The 18500-nt window shown below is 44.7% G+C and overlaps 1 protein-coding gene across 2 annotated transcripts in view; it reads left to right on the forward strand.

The window, feature by feature from the left end:
- The first annotated feature begins 17 nt into the window (after window positions 1–17).
- The window catches only part of ZC3H7A (zinc finger CCCH-type containing 7A), a 32113-nt gene continuing 13630 nt past the window's right edge, over window positions 18–18500 (forward strand). The window contains exons 1-13 of one of the 2 annotated variants that reach the window (XM_083711369.1): window positions 18–154; window positions 5497–5600; window positions 8151–8190; window positions 9367–9564; window positions 10283–10441; window positions 10828–10908; window positions 10992–11030; window positions 11331–11364; window positions 12460–12731; window positions 14833–15040; window positions 16167–16231; window positions 16528–16726; window positions 17961–18122. In XM_083711369.1, coding sequence (XP_083567495.1) covers window positions 5533–5600; window positions 8151–8190; window positions 9367–9564; window positions 10283–10441; window positions 10828–10908; window positions 10992–11030; window positions 11331–11364; window positions 12460–12731; window positions 14833–15040; window positions 16167–16231; window positions 16528–16726; window positions 17961–18122 — 1525 coding nt within the window. In that variant the 5' untranslated portion in view covers window positions 18–154; window positions 5497–5532. The remainder of the gene's footprint in view (window positions 155–5496; window positions 5601–8150; window positions 8191–9366; window positions 9565–10282; window positions 10442–10827; window positions 10909–10991; window positions 11031–11330; window positions 11365–12459; window positions 12732–14832; window positions 15041–16166; window positions 16232–16527; window positions 16727–17960; window positions 18123–18500) is intronic. The other variant, XM_083711370.1, reaches the window with a different exon arrangement.

Raw genomic sequence — 18500 nt, forward strand, 5'->3', positions numbered from 1 at the left:
GGAAAGGCACGCCAGAGGAAGGAAGCGCGGAGAGGGAGAGAGAGAGACGGAGAGGCAGAGAAAGGGGCCTGGCTCGTCGTGCCTCCGCCGCGCTGTCTTCGCCTCCTCAGCAGCAGCAGGAGCAGCTACGCGGCCTCCTGGCCTGAGGGAGCAGGTGAGGCCCGCGCCCCGAGGCAAGCGGAGGCCTTCACCGCTCGGCAAGGCCTGCGAGGGAGCGGGATGGTGGCGCGGCTCCGCCTCCCGCCTCGGGCCGGGGCTGGGGGCGGGGAGGTGGACGAGGCTCCTGAGGAGCCCCCTTGTTGCTCTTTCGGAAGGGAAAGGGGTGCCTGTGGCCCCAGGGAAAAGGGGGGCGGAGGAGGAGACAGGCCTTAAATAATGTCCAGATTTTTTTGGGGGGGGGGCGACGACACACACGCTACGGGCGGTCTAGAAATATAATACATGATAATAATAATAAATAGCGGCACAAGCCTTCCTGAGCCTGGATCTTGCCCTTCCGGAGGCGCGCTCCTTGGTTTGACGGGTCAGGAAGAGGCTGCGTCGCGGGAGGTGGTTTGGGGCAGGGAGCCGGGATGGTGCTCGGCATTCCCGCGCGGAAGCTCAAATGCGGGCGAGGCCGAAGAACCTCCCCGAAGTCCCGTTGGCACCTTGGAGGCGAGGGCAGATTGGTTTCCCGGGCGCGCGTATAGCGGGAGCTGCGGTTGCCGCCGATCCTCCTCTGCCTTGAAGGTGCCAGGAGGGCGTCTGGTTGAATGAGATGGATGCCTTGTCGGCAAAGTTCTTCTGGTGGCTGGCGATGCCGAAAGGAAATGTATTGAAAGGGGTGTGTGTACACGCGTGTGGAAGAACACTAGTGGGAGTTTGCACGGCTGTTTGGCAGAAAGAGAATTGCTAGCCTACAGGCGCTTGTATGTCACTACTCCCATATGGAAGTGGTGTGAATAACAGCCCGTGGAGGCTCTGGAGGATGAACTTTTTAGGTTACCGAAACTTCTACCTAAGCGACTGGCATAAAAGAGAGCAACGTAATAGTATTTGGTTGAATGCGTAAGTTTTCATCAGAAGCTCAAAACTGTTAGATTTAATAACAGGCACAGAAACTTTTTGAAGTTTCTGTATGGCTGCTCTCTCTTGTTGTGGCTTCCATCCCACCCCTCTATTTCTCCCACCAGTTCAGTTTTTATGATTTCATGGCCTAGAAAAGTAGCTGTAGCTTGAATTGTGGGCAGATCTGAGATGTCACCATATCTGCATTCCCCATGAGAGAGAAAGGTGTTAACTGATGGCCCAATTCTTCTCATTTGTACTGTGCCTTTACTACTTGCTTGTTATTCTTTTGTCCTTGCTGATCCCATTTTTATTAACTTGTTACTGGAACCAATTCCCTCCTGTAAGACTAAATTGAAGAGAGATCTGTGTTCATGAGGACCCTTTGGGTTGTGGCACCCAAGTTTGAGCTCTGTGTCATCTGCCTCTCCACCGCACCTCCATTTGTTGTCATTTTGACAATCAGTTAAAACCCAGCTCCATTGTTTGGAATCATTTAATTCCCTCTTAACTGGTTGTTACTTTGCTGCTGCAGGCTTACTTTTGCTGCTCAGGTTCTGTTTATTTTTAGCATGTATGTAAACTTAAATAGGGACGCAGGTGGCGCTGTGGGTTAAAGCCTCAGCGCCTAGGACTTGCTGATCGAAAGGTCGGCGGTTCGAATCCCTGCGGCGGGGTGCGCTCCCGCTGCTCGGTCCCAGCGCCTGCGAACCTAGCAGTTCGAAAGCACCTCCGGGTGCAAGTAGATAAATAGGGACCACTTACCAGTGGGAAGGTAAACGGCGTTTCCGTGTGCGGCTCTGGCTCGCCAGATGCAGCTTTGTCACGCTGGCCACGTGACCCGGAAGTGTCTCCGGACAGCGCTGGCCCCTGGCCTCTTAAGTGAGATGGGCGCACAACCCCAGAGTCTGTCAAGACTGGCCCGTACGGGCAGGGGTACCTTTACCTTTACTTTACTAAACTTAAATATCTTGTCATTGTAATTTTTTTATTGTGACACTTCATGTACTGTTTGGCCTTACTCTAAGATTGATTAGGTTTCATTGGTGGCCCCACACGTGGACTTCCATCTCCAAGTACTTCATTTTGCTGCCTTTCTCATAGGCTTTAAGCAGACCATAAATACTGTTTTATTCCACCAAGCTTTTTATCTGTTTTATTGCTGGCCTCCTCCATATAATTTTGCCTGACATGTTTCCTTATTCCATTGTTGCATTGCCTTAAATATGAGGTGGAAGTGAAATAAGTGTATTTATACTGCTGTGTGAGACCCTTTGGCAGCAAGGCAACTTATGAACGCCAGTAAATTAAGTAAAATGAGGCCAGCATACTTCATGTGCTCTGGATTGTCCATATGTTGACAACAAAAGCATACTGAATTGTATAGGAAGCAAAACTGAAATAGAAACTGCTTTAGGAATTGCTGCACAATAAACTGAAGCTGTAAAAAATACTTTACTTTTCCCAGCTGTCAAGCTTCTCTTTTAGCTCATTTTTTGATGCTGCTGTTCTCCATTAAAACTGAATATTCAAAGGCAGACCTTTCATGAGATTATTAGATTATTTCCCTATCTCAAAATGAGTGCAGTATCTTGAATCTTCCTACTGTACCCCGAGGCAGGTTTGCTGTCTAGAACTCTCCAGTCAATTTTAAAATGGATATAATATGTAAGAGAGACTTCTGTGTACCTCAAGCAGCTTATTCTGCCCTCGTGGGCTGAACAGTGGTGGTTTCAGCCTTAAACAGTATAAAATAATGTCGTATGTCTGAACCACATGACAATACAAAAGCGTTTCTGCACTTTAAAAAAGAACAGTATAAAATAGTGACTCTGAAGAAGTTTTCTGTGCTCTCACATTTTTCTCGTAACAGTTTCAGTTTTATGTTGCAGCAATTGGAATTATTATTATTATTTGGTTTCTAGCCAAAAGAATCCTAGAGTCTAGTGGCATTTTAGCAACTAACACATTTATTGTAATAATAAGCTTCTGTGGGGCAGAACTCGCTTCCACTGATGCATGAAGTGGTTTGCCTAACTGATTTCATACACTACAGCAGGGATGAGAAACCTGTTGGACTCCACCTCCCATCAGCCCCAGCCAGCAAAAGGCATTGTAGTCCTGTGTTTGGAGGAACACAGGTTTCCTGCCCCATGCACAACCACAGCTACCTTTATCGGGACCTTGGAAATGTGAGAGGTTAGTTTATGATTGCCACGAAGAGTGACATTTTAGAAGGTTGCCTAATTCAGCGTTCACACCAATTTACTGAGGGATAAAACACAAAATTGGTACCTTCTGGTGCACCATTCTAACTTCTTTGCCCCTGCGCCACTCTTGTGCTAATTTGGTAACAGGTTGCTTGCATCAAACATTCCCTTTGTCAGGCATAGTTCCTGTCTCTTGATAGTTAAGAGGGTTATGCAGGGCCCCCCTTCTAAATTTGTTTTTGCAATAATGGAATAAAAAGTGACTCTTCTCAATGTGTTGGTGCCGCTCTTTGTTGTGATTGTTTGCCTAGGAATTGCCAATGATTTTATAACTGCAAGCACAATAATTCTATACAGGGGATTGTAGCAGCCGATCTAGTGGCTGAGGGTCTGGTGTTTACTGTTGCCTGCCTTTCCATGAAGTCTCTCAGCATGAGGAATTCCAGTGCAGTACTAAGAAACAGCTCAGAATTCTTGTGATGTATGCAGAAGAGCAGGTGTAGGATTTCTGAGTATTTACTAATCATTGCTAACTCAATCAGTTGACAATAATGGCTCCATTTGGTAGAGACTGCTTTGGAAGTTAATTTGGAACTGAGACTGCTGTCAATTCCTTGAAAGTCAGAATTTCTATCCAAACCAGATATGTATAATTGCAGATAATTCTTTCTCTCTAAAATCAGTATTTCTACCCCTTGCCCCCCTGGAGAGCCAGTGTGGTGTAGTGGTTAAGAGTGGTAGTCTCGTAATCTGGGGAACCGGGTTCGAGTCTCCGCTTCTCCACATGCAGCTGCTGGGTGACCTTGGGCCAGTCACACTTCTCTGAAGTCTCTCAGCCCCACTCACCTCACAGAGTGTTTGTTGTGGGGGAGGAAGGGAAAGGAGAATGTTAGCCGCTTTGAGACTCCTTAAAGGGAGTGAAAGGCGGGATATCAAATCCAAACTCTTCTTCTTTAGCTATCATAAAAAAATCCCACACACCCTTTTAAACCTGGCTCACCTATTTATTTTATTTTATGAAATGGATTTAAATTTTGTGACTTTTAATTTTTTACTTATATTGCACATATTTTTAGAAACACATACATCCCCCTCTCCATAATCTTCATGCACTGACCGATTTAGAAACACTGCTTTATAATGATTCATTCCATTGTGCTACTACTTATGGCTGCATTTCAGAAATATTTCATTGGCCCAGGTTTCAGGTACACCAAATTTAATGGTTTGTTCTTTCCTTACTAATGGGGAGAGTCTGAGTCTGCTGGGGGCAGTTTACTGTTTCTACCTGTAGGTCCTGAGAGGTCTTTTTCCTTTCCCACCCCTCCAGGTGCTACTGAAGAGCATACTTGGGTAGAGGCAGTTGGGGTGCATTCTGAGTGCTTACTAATGTAGTTTGTTTAGAATGAAACAAATCATGATCCCTGGTTTGATATAATGATAAGCCATGGATTGTGGGTTGTTTCTCTTGTGTACTTGTAAGGAAGAACAAAGAGACCAAAGTTGTCATTAACTTGGTTGTATTGTGATGTGCAAGGAGACCATACCAATCTCTTGTTGATCATTCTGGAACTGTCTGCTATATTGTTGCTCTCGTGCATTGGGGGAAAAATAATTACATGAGATTTAATTGATTTTTGTCCAATGGACAGTTCTGGAGTCTTTTTTTTAACCAGTTTGGTGTATCTGTATCTATGTGCTGTTGGGTGGTGTCATGTGTTAAGCCGAATTCCTTTTAAACGTTATCTACTTATATTTTGTGAACACATAAGCTGTATTCAGATGTAAAGGTAAACCATGATTTAGTGTCACAACAACCCTAGGCTTTCTGCATGGAGGAGATTAACTGCAGTTGAACATATCTTCTGACCACAAACTATGGTTAATGGATTTTATTAACAATGGTTTGAAGTTGCTTTTTTGCTTTTTTTTTACTAATTGCAGTTAAACTAACCACAGGTCTTCGGAATTTGAGCAACATGACAAACTGTGGTCACTCAGAAATTGCAGTGAAAGCTTCCACATTCCTTCTTGCAGCCGTGCCTGAAGAGGAAGGGTGTGGAGGGAAGCACTTAAGCTCAGGAGAGAGGCTAGGCTAATTTCTGTAACACCAAACTTTGGTTTAGTGAACTAACCTATAGCCTGTATTTTTCAGATATTACAATTGTTCTTCTCGTCCATAAATTACTCCCAACAGCTTGATATACAAGCCAACAACCCGCTGTCATTTCTGTTGCAGAAGCTGCACGCTGAAGAATTGGGTGTTCATGATAACATGTCCAATGTTTCCGTGGATAGAAGCATCAGACTGCAGGAGATTAAGAAAGGGCTGCAGTTTATACAGTAAGACCTTGGCGACTAGAAACCTGTGTGGTGGATGGGTTACGTTTGATTGGTAGCATTGGTTTAAATTAACATGATGCTTTAGAAAAAGGGGGGTTGTCATATCAAACAGTTATTGAGCTTTGCCCTTTCACATGAGCAGCACATTGCTTGATACTGGCTGTGTCCCATGTGCCTTTGAGAAGAATGCTCCTTGGGTTGCAATCATGTGCTCACTTACTTGGGAATAAACCTTGTCGGACCCAGTGCGACTGAACTTCTGAGTAAAGATGCAGAGGATTGTGCTGTCTGTCTTGGTTTGTCCAGGCTCAGCAGTATCACTGTAGGCAGTACCATGTTTCCATCTCCTTTCCATTTTTTTTTTTTGAGGGGGGAGAGGGTTTGGGTGTAAAGAAATTAAAATTTTCAAGTGCAAAGGTAGTTTTCCTCTGCACATGCAGAGGGATGCAGAAAAGCCTTCTCCACAGGCTCAGGGGGGCTCTCCCAGCTTGTATTAAATTGTGGGCCCCTGTCAGAGAGACATGCTCCCCCTTCAGCCAGAGCAGCAGCTCATGCCCTGGAGCATGTTACTAAAGAGCATCTCTGCTTTCAGGAAAGCTCCCTTTCAGTCTTTTTCAACTTTATCCCTATGGTCAGGGTTATTTAAGCCATATGCTGTTCTCAAGCAGCCACTGAGGTCAGTTCCTTATGCTTCAGTCAATATACGACAGGGATGAAAATCCACAGTTGCGGTCTTGAGATTTGGCATCCCAGCCCTCTGAGTTTTGCTGCTTTTGTCTTCTTTCTTCTCTTTTTCTCTTAAACACATTCTAAAATACCGTATTTTTCGCTCTGTAAGACGCACCAGACCATAAGACGCACCTAGTTTTTGGAGGAGGAAAACAAGAAAAAATAAATAATATTCTGCATCTCAGAAGCCAGAACAGCAAGAGGGATCGCTGCGCAGTGAAAGCAACGATCCCTCTTGCTGTTCTGGCTTCTGGAATAGCTGTGCAGCCTGTATTCGCTCCATAAGCCGCACACACATTTCCCCTTACTTTTTTGGAGGGAAAAAGTGAGTCTTATAGAGCAAAAAATACGGTAGCTTGATTGTCTAACATAGGTGTGACCCTTCAGATGTTGCTTAACTACATTTTCCATCATCCCTAGGCATTGGCCATGCTTGTGGGGACTGATGAGAGTTGTAGTTCAGCAGTATCGGACCCTTCAATCATCATCTGAGGCCATTCTTCATGTGCCTCCTCCATAAAAGGTCCGGAGGGTGACAACATGAGAACGGGCCTTTTCTGCAGTGGCTTCCCATTTGTGGAATGCTCTCCCCTAGGGGGCTTACCTGAACATCACCGTATTTTTCGCTCTATAAAACGCACCAGACCATAAATCGCACCTAGTTTTTGGAGGAGGAAAACAAGAAAAAAAATATTCTGAATCCCAAAAGCCAGAACAGCGCAGCGCTCTCTCTCGCTGTTCTGGCTTCTGGGATAGCCGCGCAGCCTGCATTCGCTCCATAAGACGCACACACATCTCCCCTTACTTTTTAGGAGGGAAAAAGTGTGCCTTATAGAACAAAAAATACGGTACATATCTTTAGGCACCAGGCAAAGGCATCCATGTCCCCCCAGGCCTTTGGCTAATTAAACAGTCTATGGCCTTTTCAACTCTATGTTTGTGTGAGGATATTGTTTTTGGTTGTTATTGTGGTATGTATTTTTGTGTTTTTACAGTGTAAACCACGTTGTGATCTTCAGATGAAGGGCAGTGTAGAATTTTAATTAATTAATTACTAATGATATTCTGGAGGGCCACAGGTTCTCCACGTCTGATTTAACATAAAATACTTGTGTGTGTACGTAAATATTTTATTTTGTCAAGAACACTTCACGTACATTATCTTAGTAGCCCTTTCCACAATAGTGTCCATAGGCAGGACACTATTATTGGGTGTAAGCCCTCAGGCCAAGAGGATAGTGTTTTGCTTAAGAGTGCATGGCTGAGATGAGATCTGCAATGGGCATTTCCTGACTTGTAGGTCATACTCTTAGCCAGTAGTCTTAACTCTGGGCTGAATGATTTCTACAGCATTTTTGAGCTATGCAGAGCTTTCCAGACCTTGTCGTCCAAAGCAGATGCTGCACTTAAAGGTACTTTTAAAAAATAGTCTGCTGCTCTTCAGGACCCAGTTTGCCACATATAACTTATGTGACTGTTGCAGTGGATTCCAGAGTGTAGCTATGATAATTGGTTGCATTTTAAAAGCTCCACAGTCTTCTGATCCATTAGCCTAACTGATCAATTAAGGGATAAACTCTGGACTCTGCAGATTGCCGGAAACTGAGCCCAGAAGAGGATTTAAGTTGCAGAGACTAGAAAGTCAGTTGATGAGAAATACATTACCTTTAAGAATGGAACCATTTATGTATTACCATTCCTATAGCTGACTGGCAAGTTTTTTGAATGTGTAAAACCTCTCTATGAACAAGACCTAGGTAAGATCTGACTCTCTGTTTGTATTTTACTCTCTCTCTCTCTCTCTCTCTTCCCTCCCCCCAGGTCTACTTTACCTTACCCAGGGACTCAAGAACAATATGAGGTAATGGTGCTCGTTTATGAACTTCTCTACCAGAGACATAAGGGACTCTGCAGTGGGTGGGAGTCATTACTTTCTTTGGACTTGTGATTTAAATTCTTCCTTTATTGTTTGGTTATGCTTGGTGAAAAACGTCACTATTCCAGTTTGATGTGAGGCAGCTCACTGAGAGAGATGTAATCCAGAACACGACGGCCTTTTGGCTAAGATCAAGTGTAGTAACACGACGGTGAGGATAGCAATATACCTCTTGCTGTGATGTAGAAAATAGGCAATAAATGTCAAAGGTTTGGTGTATTGCTCTGCTCACCACTGCAGGGAATTTGGCCTTGTTCTGCCAAAGGTTCCCTTCCTCTAGTGTATTGCCTTTCTTCTGTCCTAGAACCTGAAGTCACTTCTCCTAAACCAGGGGCTGGCAAACCACAAGCGGCCTGTGAGGGTAGTTAGCCGGCCCCCGAGCCGCCCCCGACTGAGCTGCCCACTCAGTCCCTGCACTCTGTGTTAAACCGGTGCAGCGCGGTGTGGGGACTCGCTTCTGTGGTGCCGGAAACCGCATCTGCGCATGCACAGACGCCAGAAATCGCAGCTGTGTGTGCTCATGCGCATGCGCGATCCGGCCCATGGAGGGATCTCCGCTGGAGTGAACCGGCCCAGGCAAGGTAAACATTGCCGACCCCTGTCCTAAACCATGGGAGAGGCCCTGAGCCTGAGCCTGTGCTGTTTTTACCTTTTTAATCTCCTGGCTTTTTTTGCTCGACTGCTTTGTCAGCAGTTCCTGCTAAGGGACTTCAGTCGTAATTACATCAGAAGGGGCTGGTAAACAGCTGGTGCTGCTTGGAAAAAAAGACAGCTAGTCCCACTTTAGAAGGTGACTATTGCATTTTCGAACATGTGAATCTGCCTAGGAGCACGTAACGCAAAATTGTGAAATGTTCTCTTTGCAGAGGCGTGTCTAGCATCTTTATTCTACAGCTTACCCTCACCTTTGATAGTTAAGGTGTTTTGTTTTGGGGGACCAACCTCCCTTGTATAATCTGTATAGTTTTGTCTTTTTTGTTTGGATTGCTTATTTTTTTATAATTGTGTTATTGTACTGTTGCAACCTGCCCTTGGGACCTCATAGTGCAGGGCAGGTAAGAAATCTAATAAATTCATTTTCTTTTTAAAAATGTGTTTCAGATATTTATACGAGAGCTTGTTAAAAATCTGTTTAATGAAGGGAACGATGAGTACCGTGAAGGCAAGTGGGAAGGATCGCTGAACCACTACTCAGAAGCCTTAAACATAGCAGATTATGCCAATTCTGAAGGGATTCACATTTCTGACGAAATATTAGAGAAGCTGCATGTTAATCGCATAGCATGTTATTCAAAGAAGGTGAGTGGTGTGTGGACACCAGAAGGGTGAAAAATAATTTTTTTTATTAATAAGTGCTGTATTAAGAAACTGGGTAGATATTTCCAAGCCTCATCAAGAGCTGAATTTCCTTTCTGAAAAGCTATTGAGGGATGGTTGGTCAGCAGCTTAAGGAACCACTTGTCACAGAGGCTTTAAAAATTTTTTTGCATCTAGTTTAACCTATCGGGGACCACGTGGTACCTCTCAGGGAGCTGGATTTTAACTTATGATCCAGCCCAGGAATATAGCTTTGATACTGAAAGCTGTCAGATTCTTGCTTCATACTTAACTGCTAAGTGATGGAGGTGGAAAGCTTAGCTGGGGTTTCACAACATGAAATACCACTTATCTTTTTGTGATCAGAAGAACTCAGAGATCCAGCATATCAGTAGTTCATTTCCCTCCCTGGTCTTCCACATGTTGCCACCCTATGCACCACCTAAAACAGGTGTGGGGAACCATTTGTCCTCCAGATGTTCTCAAACTACAACTCCCATCACTCTTGGCCATTGGCTGATGGGAGTTGTAGTTCAGCATCACCCAGAGAGCCAGAGGTTCCCCAGCCCTGGTCTAGAAAATAGTATGTGGTATATTAAGTGTGTTTCTCCCCCGTCCCTGGTAACACTGCCCCAGACGCAATTTCATTTCTTCTGTCCTCAATTCTAATAGTGAATCTAAGCCTGTTTCTTTGTTGCAGGGCTTGCATGATAAAGTTTTGGAAGATTGTGGGATAGTTTTAAAACTGAACGAAAACAATTTCAGAGCTCTCTACCGGAAATCTAAAGCCTTAAAAGAATTGGGAAGATACAAGGAGGCCTATGATGCAGTTGCTAAGTGCTCTCTTGCAGTGCCGCAAGTAAGCAGATCACGTACTGTGTTGGCAAATGAAATCGCATTCAGTGGTCATTGCCTGTGTTGTGGGAACAATGCGCAGTGGAATATTTTTCCTGGGTGTTGCCCTGCTAGGGAAGCTTGGGAGTTTGTTCATAGACTTTTAGCGTAGCAGTAATCCAGTAAGTACGGCCGGCCATCAAGCACCTCACACTTAGCCTTTGGCGAGTGTATAATGTCATGTGCTCCCCTCCCCCCATAGAATCCTGAGACAGAGGTTGCAGGCAAAGTCTTGATCACGTGCTAGTGAGTAAGGGTGGGGGTATTTATGGGTTACACTGCTGCTTGAAAAACTTGAGAACCTTTCTATGCAGAAGTTCCTTAGATTGGATTATCTTTTTCTAAAAACAGGACGAAAGTGTAATAAAATTAACCCAAGAGCTTGCTCAGAAACTTGGATTAAAAATAAGAAAAGCCTACGTTAGAGCAAAAGTAAGTAGAAGCATTTTTTACATACTGGTTTATTAAGCTTTCTCTTCTGTGTTGGTTATTTATGATGGTATGCTTAATTGCAGCCTTCCCCAAACCCTGTTTCCGGAGAAGTATCAAGTAAGGTAAGGTATTGTGCCTTCCATGTGTGAAGTGAGTTCATTTTCCTGTCCGTACATTGAAAATGTGACTCTTAAAAAGAGATATATGATTCCCCTTAATCTTACAAGTATTTGGGTTAGAGCCAACGCTGTTGAACAGTGCAAAAATGATTTTGATGTAAGCTTTGATTTGGTGTAAGCATGCAGAGTAAATGGCCTTTGGGTTCCTAGTAGCCTGTGCGCTTGCGTTTTTAAAAGAAAAATGCCTGCCTGAGGCATTTGCTGTGCAAACATCCTGATGACAGATATTTTGCTTGCTTGCAGAGTTCAAATACTTCTATAGAAGATATTGAATCAGGTGAGGCTTCCTGGATTTAAAGGGGAATGTTATATAAAAGTTCTGCTTTCAACGTGGTCAGATTTCGTTTCAGAGAGCTCTCGGGAGCTGTGTCCTGCCTGCTTTTTCTTTCTTTGGGGAATCTCCATGGCAGTTAGCCTTTCATTTTCCATTGTGAGGGAGAAACCCTTGCATCCTCCCAGCTTGTACATTGTCTTCCAGATAGGCAAGCAGATTGCTGCCGATCCCCTGATGATTGGCTGAAACATAACGAGACGTACTCTGTCTCTGAATGCACCTGCCAAATGCATAGGCTCCCTGTGGATGTGTTCCTTGAGATGTTCCCCCTTGCAGTTCAACATGTGTTGCTCAAATGTCTGCGTTCTCTCAAGCGCTAGCCAAGCTTGCCCCGGGAGCCTGGCCACCTAAACAATGTGGGCCTTTGCCTCTCTTCTGGGGGAAGACATTCACATGCTGCACTTCTTTCCCATTCATAAAAAGTCGCCGTCTTTCCCTCTTTTAGGACCTTGGAAATTACTCCCTAGGCAGAGGGGTTCAGAAGAGTTTTGCAATTTAAGCTCTCTCCGTGCTTGATGATTGCCAGTGTTTTCCATGAATGGTTGAAAATTGGCATGACAAGTGGGGTGGGACACTTTGTTGCTGGGGGCAGAGAGAGAAGCAGCCTGGGCTCAGGCTGGCCTTTAGTCCACATGTCGTGAGGCTTCAGGAAGGAGGCGGTAGCAAATGGTGTCTTGTGCCCATTGGCTATGGCAGAAGGCAGGGAGGAAAACATTAGGTGGAGCCAGAGTTAATGACAGGCAGAGCCAGTTAATTTTAGCTCTGCCCTTCCCCCTTAGTACTACCAGGGCAACACTGAGACTAATGAGGAGGAAGCTGAAAGTCAGCACCCCCCATGGATTCTTCATCGAAGGCATACAGGAGAGGGCAGGATTGAGGTTGGTGGGACAGTGACCCATTTGCTCTCATGGACCAGCTTCCATTGGTAGACAGCTTCCAAAGCTTTTTTTTTTCTGTGCCTCCTTTGGGAGGTTTGCCTCCATCCCTGAGAATCCCTGTGCTAAGATGCCTCTCTTCCCCGATCGAAATTTGTTTCAGATTTTTCCAATTGGAAGGAAAAGATTCTTTCTTCCTCCTCCTCCCCTTCCAGTTTTACACCTGAAGTTTCAAGCGATCTGTCTCCATTGCCAATGGCGTCTCTGATCACCCTTCCAGCCGAGAAGAGTTCACTCGCTGCCACCTCTCTGGCAAATGGAGGATCTTTCATTGTACCTGAAGTCTGTTTAGACTGCATGGATGGAGATGATATAATTGGAGATGAGCTAGATGAGTTGCTTGATTCCGTTTCTGATTCTGGGGAAAGTGTCATGGTGAGTCAGCTTTCATTTATTCTTATAACAACAACAGAAGGAACACGGTGTTATACGTATGTGTTGCAGCCTTAAATTGTGATACCTTCAGACTGATGTGCCTCTAAGTGTGTCAGTAGAGCAAGAGGTTTGGTATTAAAAATTACTTAAGCTTAAGTATTAATCTCGCTGAATTTTGAGGCTGCTTTGTACAAAGATACAATGTTTTAAAGCACATTTTAAAGAAGCGCTGCTGACTCCACCTATTCCTATTGCTTCTCTTGCCATTTATTGAAGCATGAATTCATAAATATTTGCAAGTTTAGGACCCACTCAGTGGATTTGTAATTGGCTGACTGACCGAACCCAAAGGGTGCTCATCAATGGTTCCTCTTCATCCTGGAGACGAGTGACTAGTGGGGTGCCACAGGGTTCTGTCTTGGGCCCGGTCTTATTCAACATCTTTATCAACGACTTGGATGATGGACTCAAGGGCATCCTGATCAAATTTGCAGATGACACCAAACTGGGAGGGGTGGCTAACACCCCAGAGGACAGGATCACACCTCAAAACGACCTTGACAGATTAGAGAACTGGGCCAAAACAAACAACATGAATTTTAACAGGGAGAAATGTAAAGTATTGCACTTGGGCAAAAAAAAATGAGAGGCACAAATACAAGATGGGTGACACCTGGCTTGAGAGCAGTACATGTGAAAAGGATCTAGGAGTCTTGGTTGACCACAAACTTGACATGAGCCAACAGTGTGACGCAGCAGCTAAAAAAGCCAATGCAATTCTGGGCTGCATCAATAGGAGTATAGCATCTAGATCAAGGGAAGTAATAGTGCCACTGTATTCTGCTCTGGTCAGACCTCACCTGGAGTTCTGTGTCCATTTCTGGGCACCACAGTTCAAGAAGGACACTGACAAACTGGACCGTGTCCAGAGGAGGGCAACCAAAATGGTCAAAGGCCTGGAAACGATGCCTTATGAGGAACGGCTAAGGGAGCAGGGCATGTTTAGCCTGGAAAAGAGGAGGTTAAGGGGTGATATGATAGCCATGTTCAAATATATAAAAGGATGTCACATAGAGGAGGGAGAAAGGTTGTTTTCTGCTGCTCCAGAGAAGCGGACACGGAGCAATGGATCCAAACTACAAGAAAGAAGATTCCACCTAAACATTAGGAAGAACTTCCTGACAGTAAGAGCTGTTCGACAGTGGAATTTGCTGCCAAGGAGTGTGGTGGAGTCTCCTTTGGAGGTCTTTAAGCAGAGGCTTGACAACCATATGTCAGGAGTGCTCTGATGGTGTTTCCTGCTTGGCAGGGGGTTGGACTCGGTGGCCCTTGTGGTCTCTTCCAACTCTATGATTCTATGACCCTGGGTAGCAATATTAGTCTTGCAAGATTTCAAGGTCTGGACTTGCATGCCTCTTAACATTGGTCTGTTGGAGCCGGTCTGCATTTCAATTTTGCCACAGGGCACTTCCTCCTTGACATTACCTTAAATGTAATTGTACTGCTGGATGATCTAGCCCAGAATTGTCTGCTCTAACTGGCAGCAGCTCTCTGGGGTTACAGATCTTTTATAGAAAATGCTATTTGGAATCTTCTAAGCAGATGAATTCAGGGACAGGTCCTTTGTCATTGTGGGGAAGGGAAGAGTTCTACCACTTCGCCTGGGGTATGGGTGTAAGAATCTGGTTTATACAGAGTCAGGGCTTTGATGTTTTCAGCCTAAAGTTTTCTACTGATTGCCAGCAGTTCTCCTAGGTCTTTGGCAGAGGAGGGTCTTCTACAAATCCTGCTGTCTGTTTTCAAATCGGAGTATGCTAGAGATTGAGTCTTGGACTCTCTGCATGCGAAGCAATTGCTCTGCCCAGTGATATCATGAACAGGAACTCATGTTGGTGCCACTCCTGTTGTGAACTTCCTCACTCCCAGCCATGGCAGCCAGCAGATGCCAATTCCCAGAATTATTCCCATGAAAATAATTCCATGTATAGACCAGCTCTAGCACTACTTCAACAGAGAAGGCTTAAAACAAAAACCAGATCACTAAAAGTGAAAGGTCGATTACCTGCATTTAGTAGCAAATAACTTTCTTCTCTCTTCCTAGCCCAGCACGGTTGTCCGAGGAGCCATCCCAACAGCCACCATGGCTCCCAGCATACCTTTCTCTACGCCTTTGCTCGGGACATTGTCGGTCGGGCCTGGATTTGTTCCTGCCGCCTCTTTTTCAGAAATGTATTCCCAACCTCTGGTTTCTGGCCTGGACAGCTTTTGTTCCTCTTTAACTACTTTCTCAATCAGTGATTCCAAAAGAGGTAAGGCTAGCCTTAATTTACCAAGCCCTGTTAGGTGAAGCCTGTATAATCTAAGCAGCCTTTACCTTACTAAGAAATAGTAGAATGTAGTGCTGTGGGGCTCATTGGACCCAGTGTCCATAATTTCTAATATAGTAGAATGCTTTGCAATCTCTTCTTCCTAACAGAATTGTGAAGTAGTTCACTGTTGTTGCCATTTTGGATTGGGAGCAGAGGAATATGCCTTTTACTGAGTTAGACCATTGGCTCATCTAGCTCTGTATTCTCTACCCTGACTGGCAGCAGCTCAGGTTGAGGTCTCTCCCAGCCCTTCCTGGAGATGCCAGGGATTGAACCCCAGGACCTTCTGCATGCTAGGTAAATGCTTCACCACTGAGTGCAATTTTTCCCATTAAAGAAACTAAAGTTAAAAGATGGTGGCTTCCATGTAAAGGGCCTCATACTTTTGCATGGAGGTAGCTGCTGACCTCAGTGCTTCTTAAACTTCTGATAGCCTCTGTGAACTTGGAAGGACATCCTGTAATAGGTAGAGTAACTCCACAGGATACCCTTCCAAGGAGAAGGAATGCTTGCAGTAATTTCTGTTTTCTGTTTTTCTTCCCAATCTCAATGTTACTGTTGGAATCAACGACAGGGACACACACACACACACACACACACACACACACACACCTCTATACCTACACCTCAGTTTACTTACCCAGATCAATGAGTGGGCATCTTACTTGCAACTGCAGGAGAGCCTAAGGAATATCTCTCTCATTGTCCGGCCTTCCTCTGTACCTAATCATGGAGGGGACTGTCGTTCCTGAGCAGTGGCAAGTCTTCCATACTCCTCTCATTCCTGTTTGCTACAGCACAATATACTATCCCTGTATCGGCTGAGAGGTGGGGCGCATCCTCTCTGTAATGGTTTGGAGCAGAGTGGCCTAATTCTCCAAGGCACAATTCACCCCCTTGTAGCACACTAATTTGGGGGTCTCCTTGCCAAGACACTTGGTTGAGTTGGCGGGGTTCTGTGAAAGGATGAAGCATGTCTGCTTCACCTGACCGATTGCCATTGCCCTTTGCACTTCCCCTAGCTGTGAAATGTGTGCCCAAACTGTGACTTTCTTGATCCCAACAGATATACCCAATTCTGTTCCTAGAGATGTCACGTCAGCGTTAAACAGTAATTCTCCGCTTCGACTTGTAAGTACCTTTACTAACTTTCTAAATGCTTTGCAGTTCCAACATTCATCCCTTTGAGTCGCTGGTTTGTTCATTCTCCTTTTAGCAAATGAGCTTGAGACCATGGGGACCTGGGTTCAAATTTCCACTTAGACTCAAAACTCACTGGGTGGCCTTGAGCCAACTGCGTTCTCTCTCAGCGGGGAGAGCCATGTACACTGCCCTGAGCTTCTTGGAGGGTCGTTGGGATAAAAATGTAGTGACAATGAGGATGATGGAATGCTTTTTTAAAAAACCAGTTTTGTTCCTTCTGGCAGATGAATGGGCCTACAAGTTTGTTTGGGTCCGAGAACTACATTGGGATTTCCAGCCCAGGTCGAAATGACTATTCTAGCGTGTTTGGCACTGGACCCCCTAGTATACCTGTGTCGACAACGCCCTCCCTAGTTGCAAGAAATCCCCTGGAAAACACACATGAGCTAAGACAGGCCTGCCAGTCATGCTTTATCAAAAAGGGTAAGGAGCAAAAGCAGTTGATGACTTGACTTGGGAGGCGGGGGGAGCTGAAGCGACCATAGCAGGAGTCTGTGTCAATGCTTTTCTGCTTCTCTTGACTAGGATAAGGACTAAAATACTTGAGAGATGGGCGAGGGCTTGCAACTGTTTCCATTACCTTAGCTTACCTTTTTATTGCTTGTTCGGATCCTAAAAGCATCCTTAAAGTACTTGCTGTGAACGAACAATATAATTTAACCACTTCTGTGCAATGGCGACCCTGAAGAGCATCACTTTTTACTTTCATAATTTATACCAGCCTTCTCCAACCTGGTGGCACTCAGATGTTGTTGGGATACACCTCCCATTACAGTGCTGACTTGAGCCGATGCTAGTTGTTGTCCAACAACATTGCAGGGAGTTGTAGTCCGACTACATCTGTAGTCCAACAATATCTGCAGGTGAAAGCCAATTTATACTGTGCACCTTTGTCATAAGTTTATGTTCTCAGGGTGACTAACAGAGTAGCCCTAAACAAAAAAAGTACAAAATTTTCTTCAATCAGACTAGGCTACTTTGGTCAGAATGAATTAAATTCAGTTTATGACAGTTCTCCTCCCTATGAATAATAATCATTCTTTGGTTTAAAATAATTTATGTTACTCTTATAACCAGTCTGCCAAAAGCTCTAATCTAGACTTTTTCAAGATGCTGATGGTGCCTAAGAACTTTGCCTTCTCCTATGAATCAGTAGTGCAACGTGTTTTTTGTTGGGTTTTTTTTTGCTTTTTTATGTTGTTTTTTTATATCTCAGTCTGATGGATTAGTAGTTAAGATCCTTAGGATTTGACACTTCCTCCCCTTGGACACAGCAGTTCCTTCCCTCCTGTCCTGGTGTTGGGCAAACTAGTTTGCTGCCATCAGTCTATGGTTTGAAAGAGGGATTTCTGTGCCAAAGAGGGAAGTTTTTGAGACGAGGAGGATGAGATCCCAAAGCTCTTGGCAGCTCATGCATGTTTAATGCTAAAACCTGGCTTGACATGGTGTCCGAGCTGCCCTTTGTGCTTTGTGGGCTGGGGAGAATCCGAAAATGGGAGCCTTGCAAAAGCATAGATATTGATCTAGCTTTCTAGGATACAAGGTAAAAGCTAAGCTAAGGTTGGTCACCTTCCTGTTTGGCCTCCTTCAGTTCTACAGTTAATGGCTGTGAATAACAAGACAAACTTTTTAAGCCCTCCCTGTTGTTTTCTTCTAGGTCCCAAAGTATTGGATTATACTTACCTTCCCAGTCTAGAGCACATGTGTAAGAAGGATATCTTAGTAGGTAGAATAAAGAACTCTGAAGATAAATCATGGAAGAAAATTAGGCCAAGGCCAACAAAAACACAGTATGTGGGACCGTATTATATATGTAAAGGTGAGGATTTTCACTTGTGGGTATATGCATTTTAAGCTCATTCTTTCCTGAAGACTTGATGTGGATAGCAGTATTAACGCCATTATTTCTGTGATAACCACTGCAAATTGATGTGGTTATTTCCACTTCTCAAAAGAAAAACTGAAGCTAGGAGCTAGCCAATTGCCTGCATAAGAAGAGCCTGCTGGATCAGGCCAATGGCCCCATCCAGTCCAGCATCCTGTTCTCACGGTGGCCAACCAGATGTTTATGGGAAATGCACAAGCAGGACTTGAGCACGAGAGCCCTCTCCCCTCCAGCAGCTTCCAGCAACGTATTCAGAAAAATTACTGCCTCCAGTTATGGAGGCAGAGCACTACCACTCTCATAGCCGTTTCT

The sequence above is a fragment of the Podarcis gaigeae genome, assembly GCF_964106915.1.
Source record: "Podarcis gaigeae genome assembly, chromosome: 14".
In the NCBI taxonomy this organism is placed as follows: Eukaryota; Metazoa; Chordata; class Lepidosauria; order Squamata; family Lacertidae; genus Podarcis; species Podarcis gaigeae.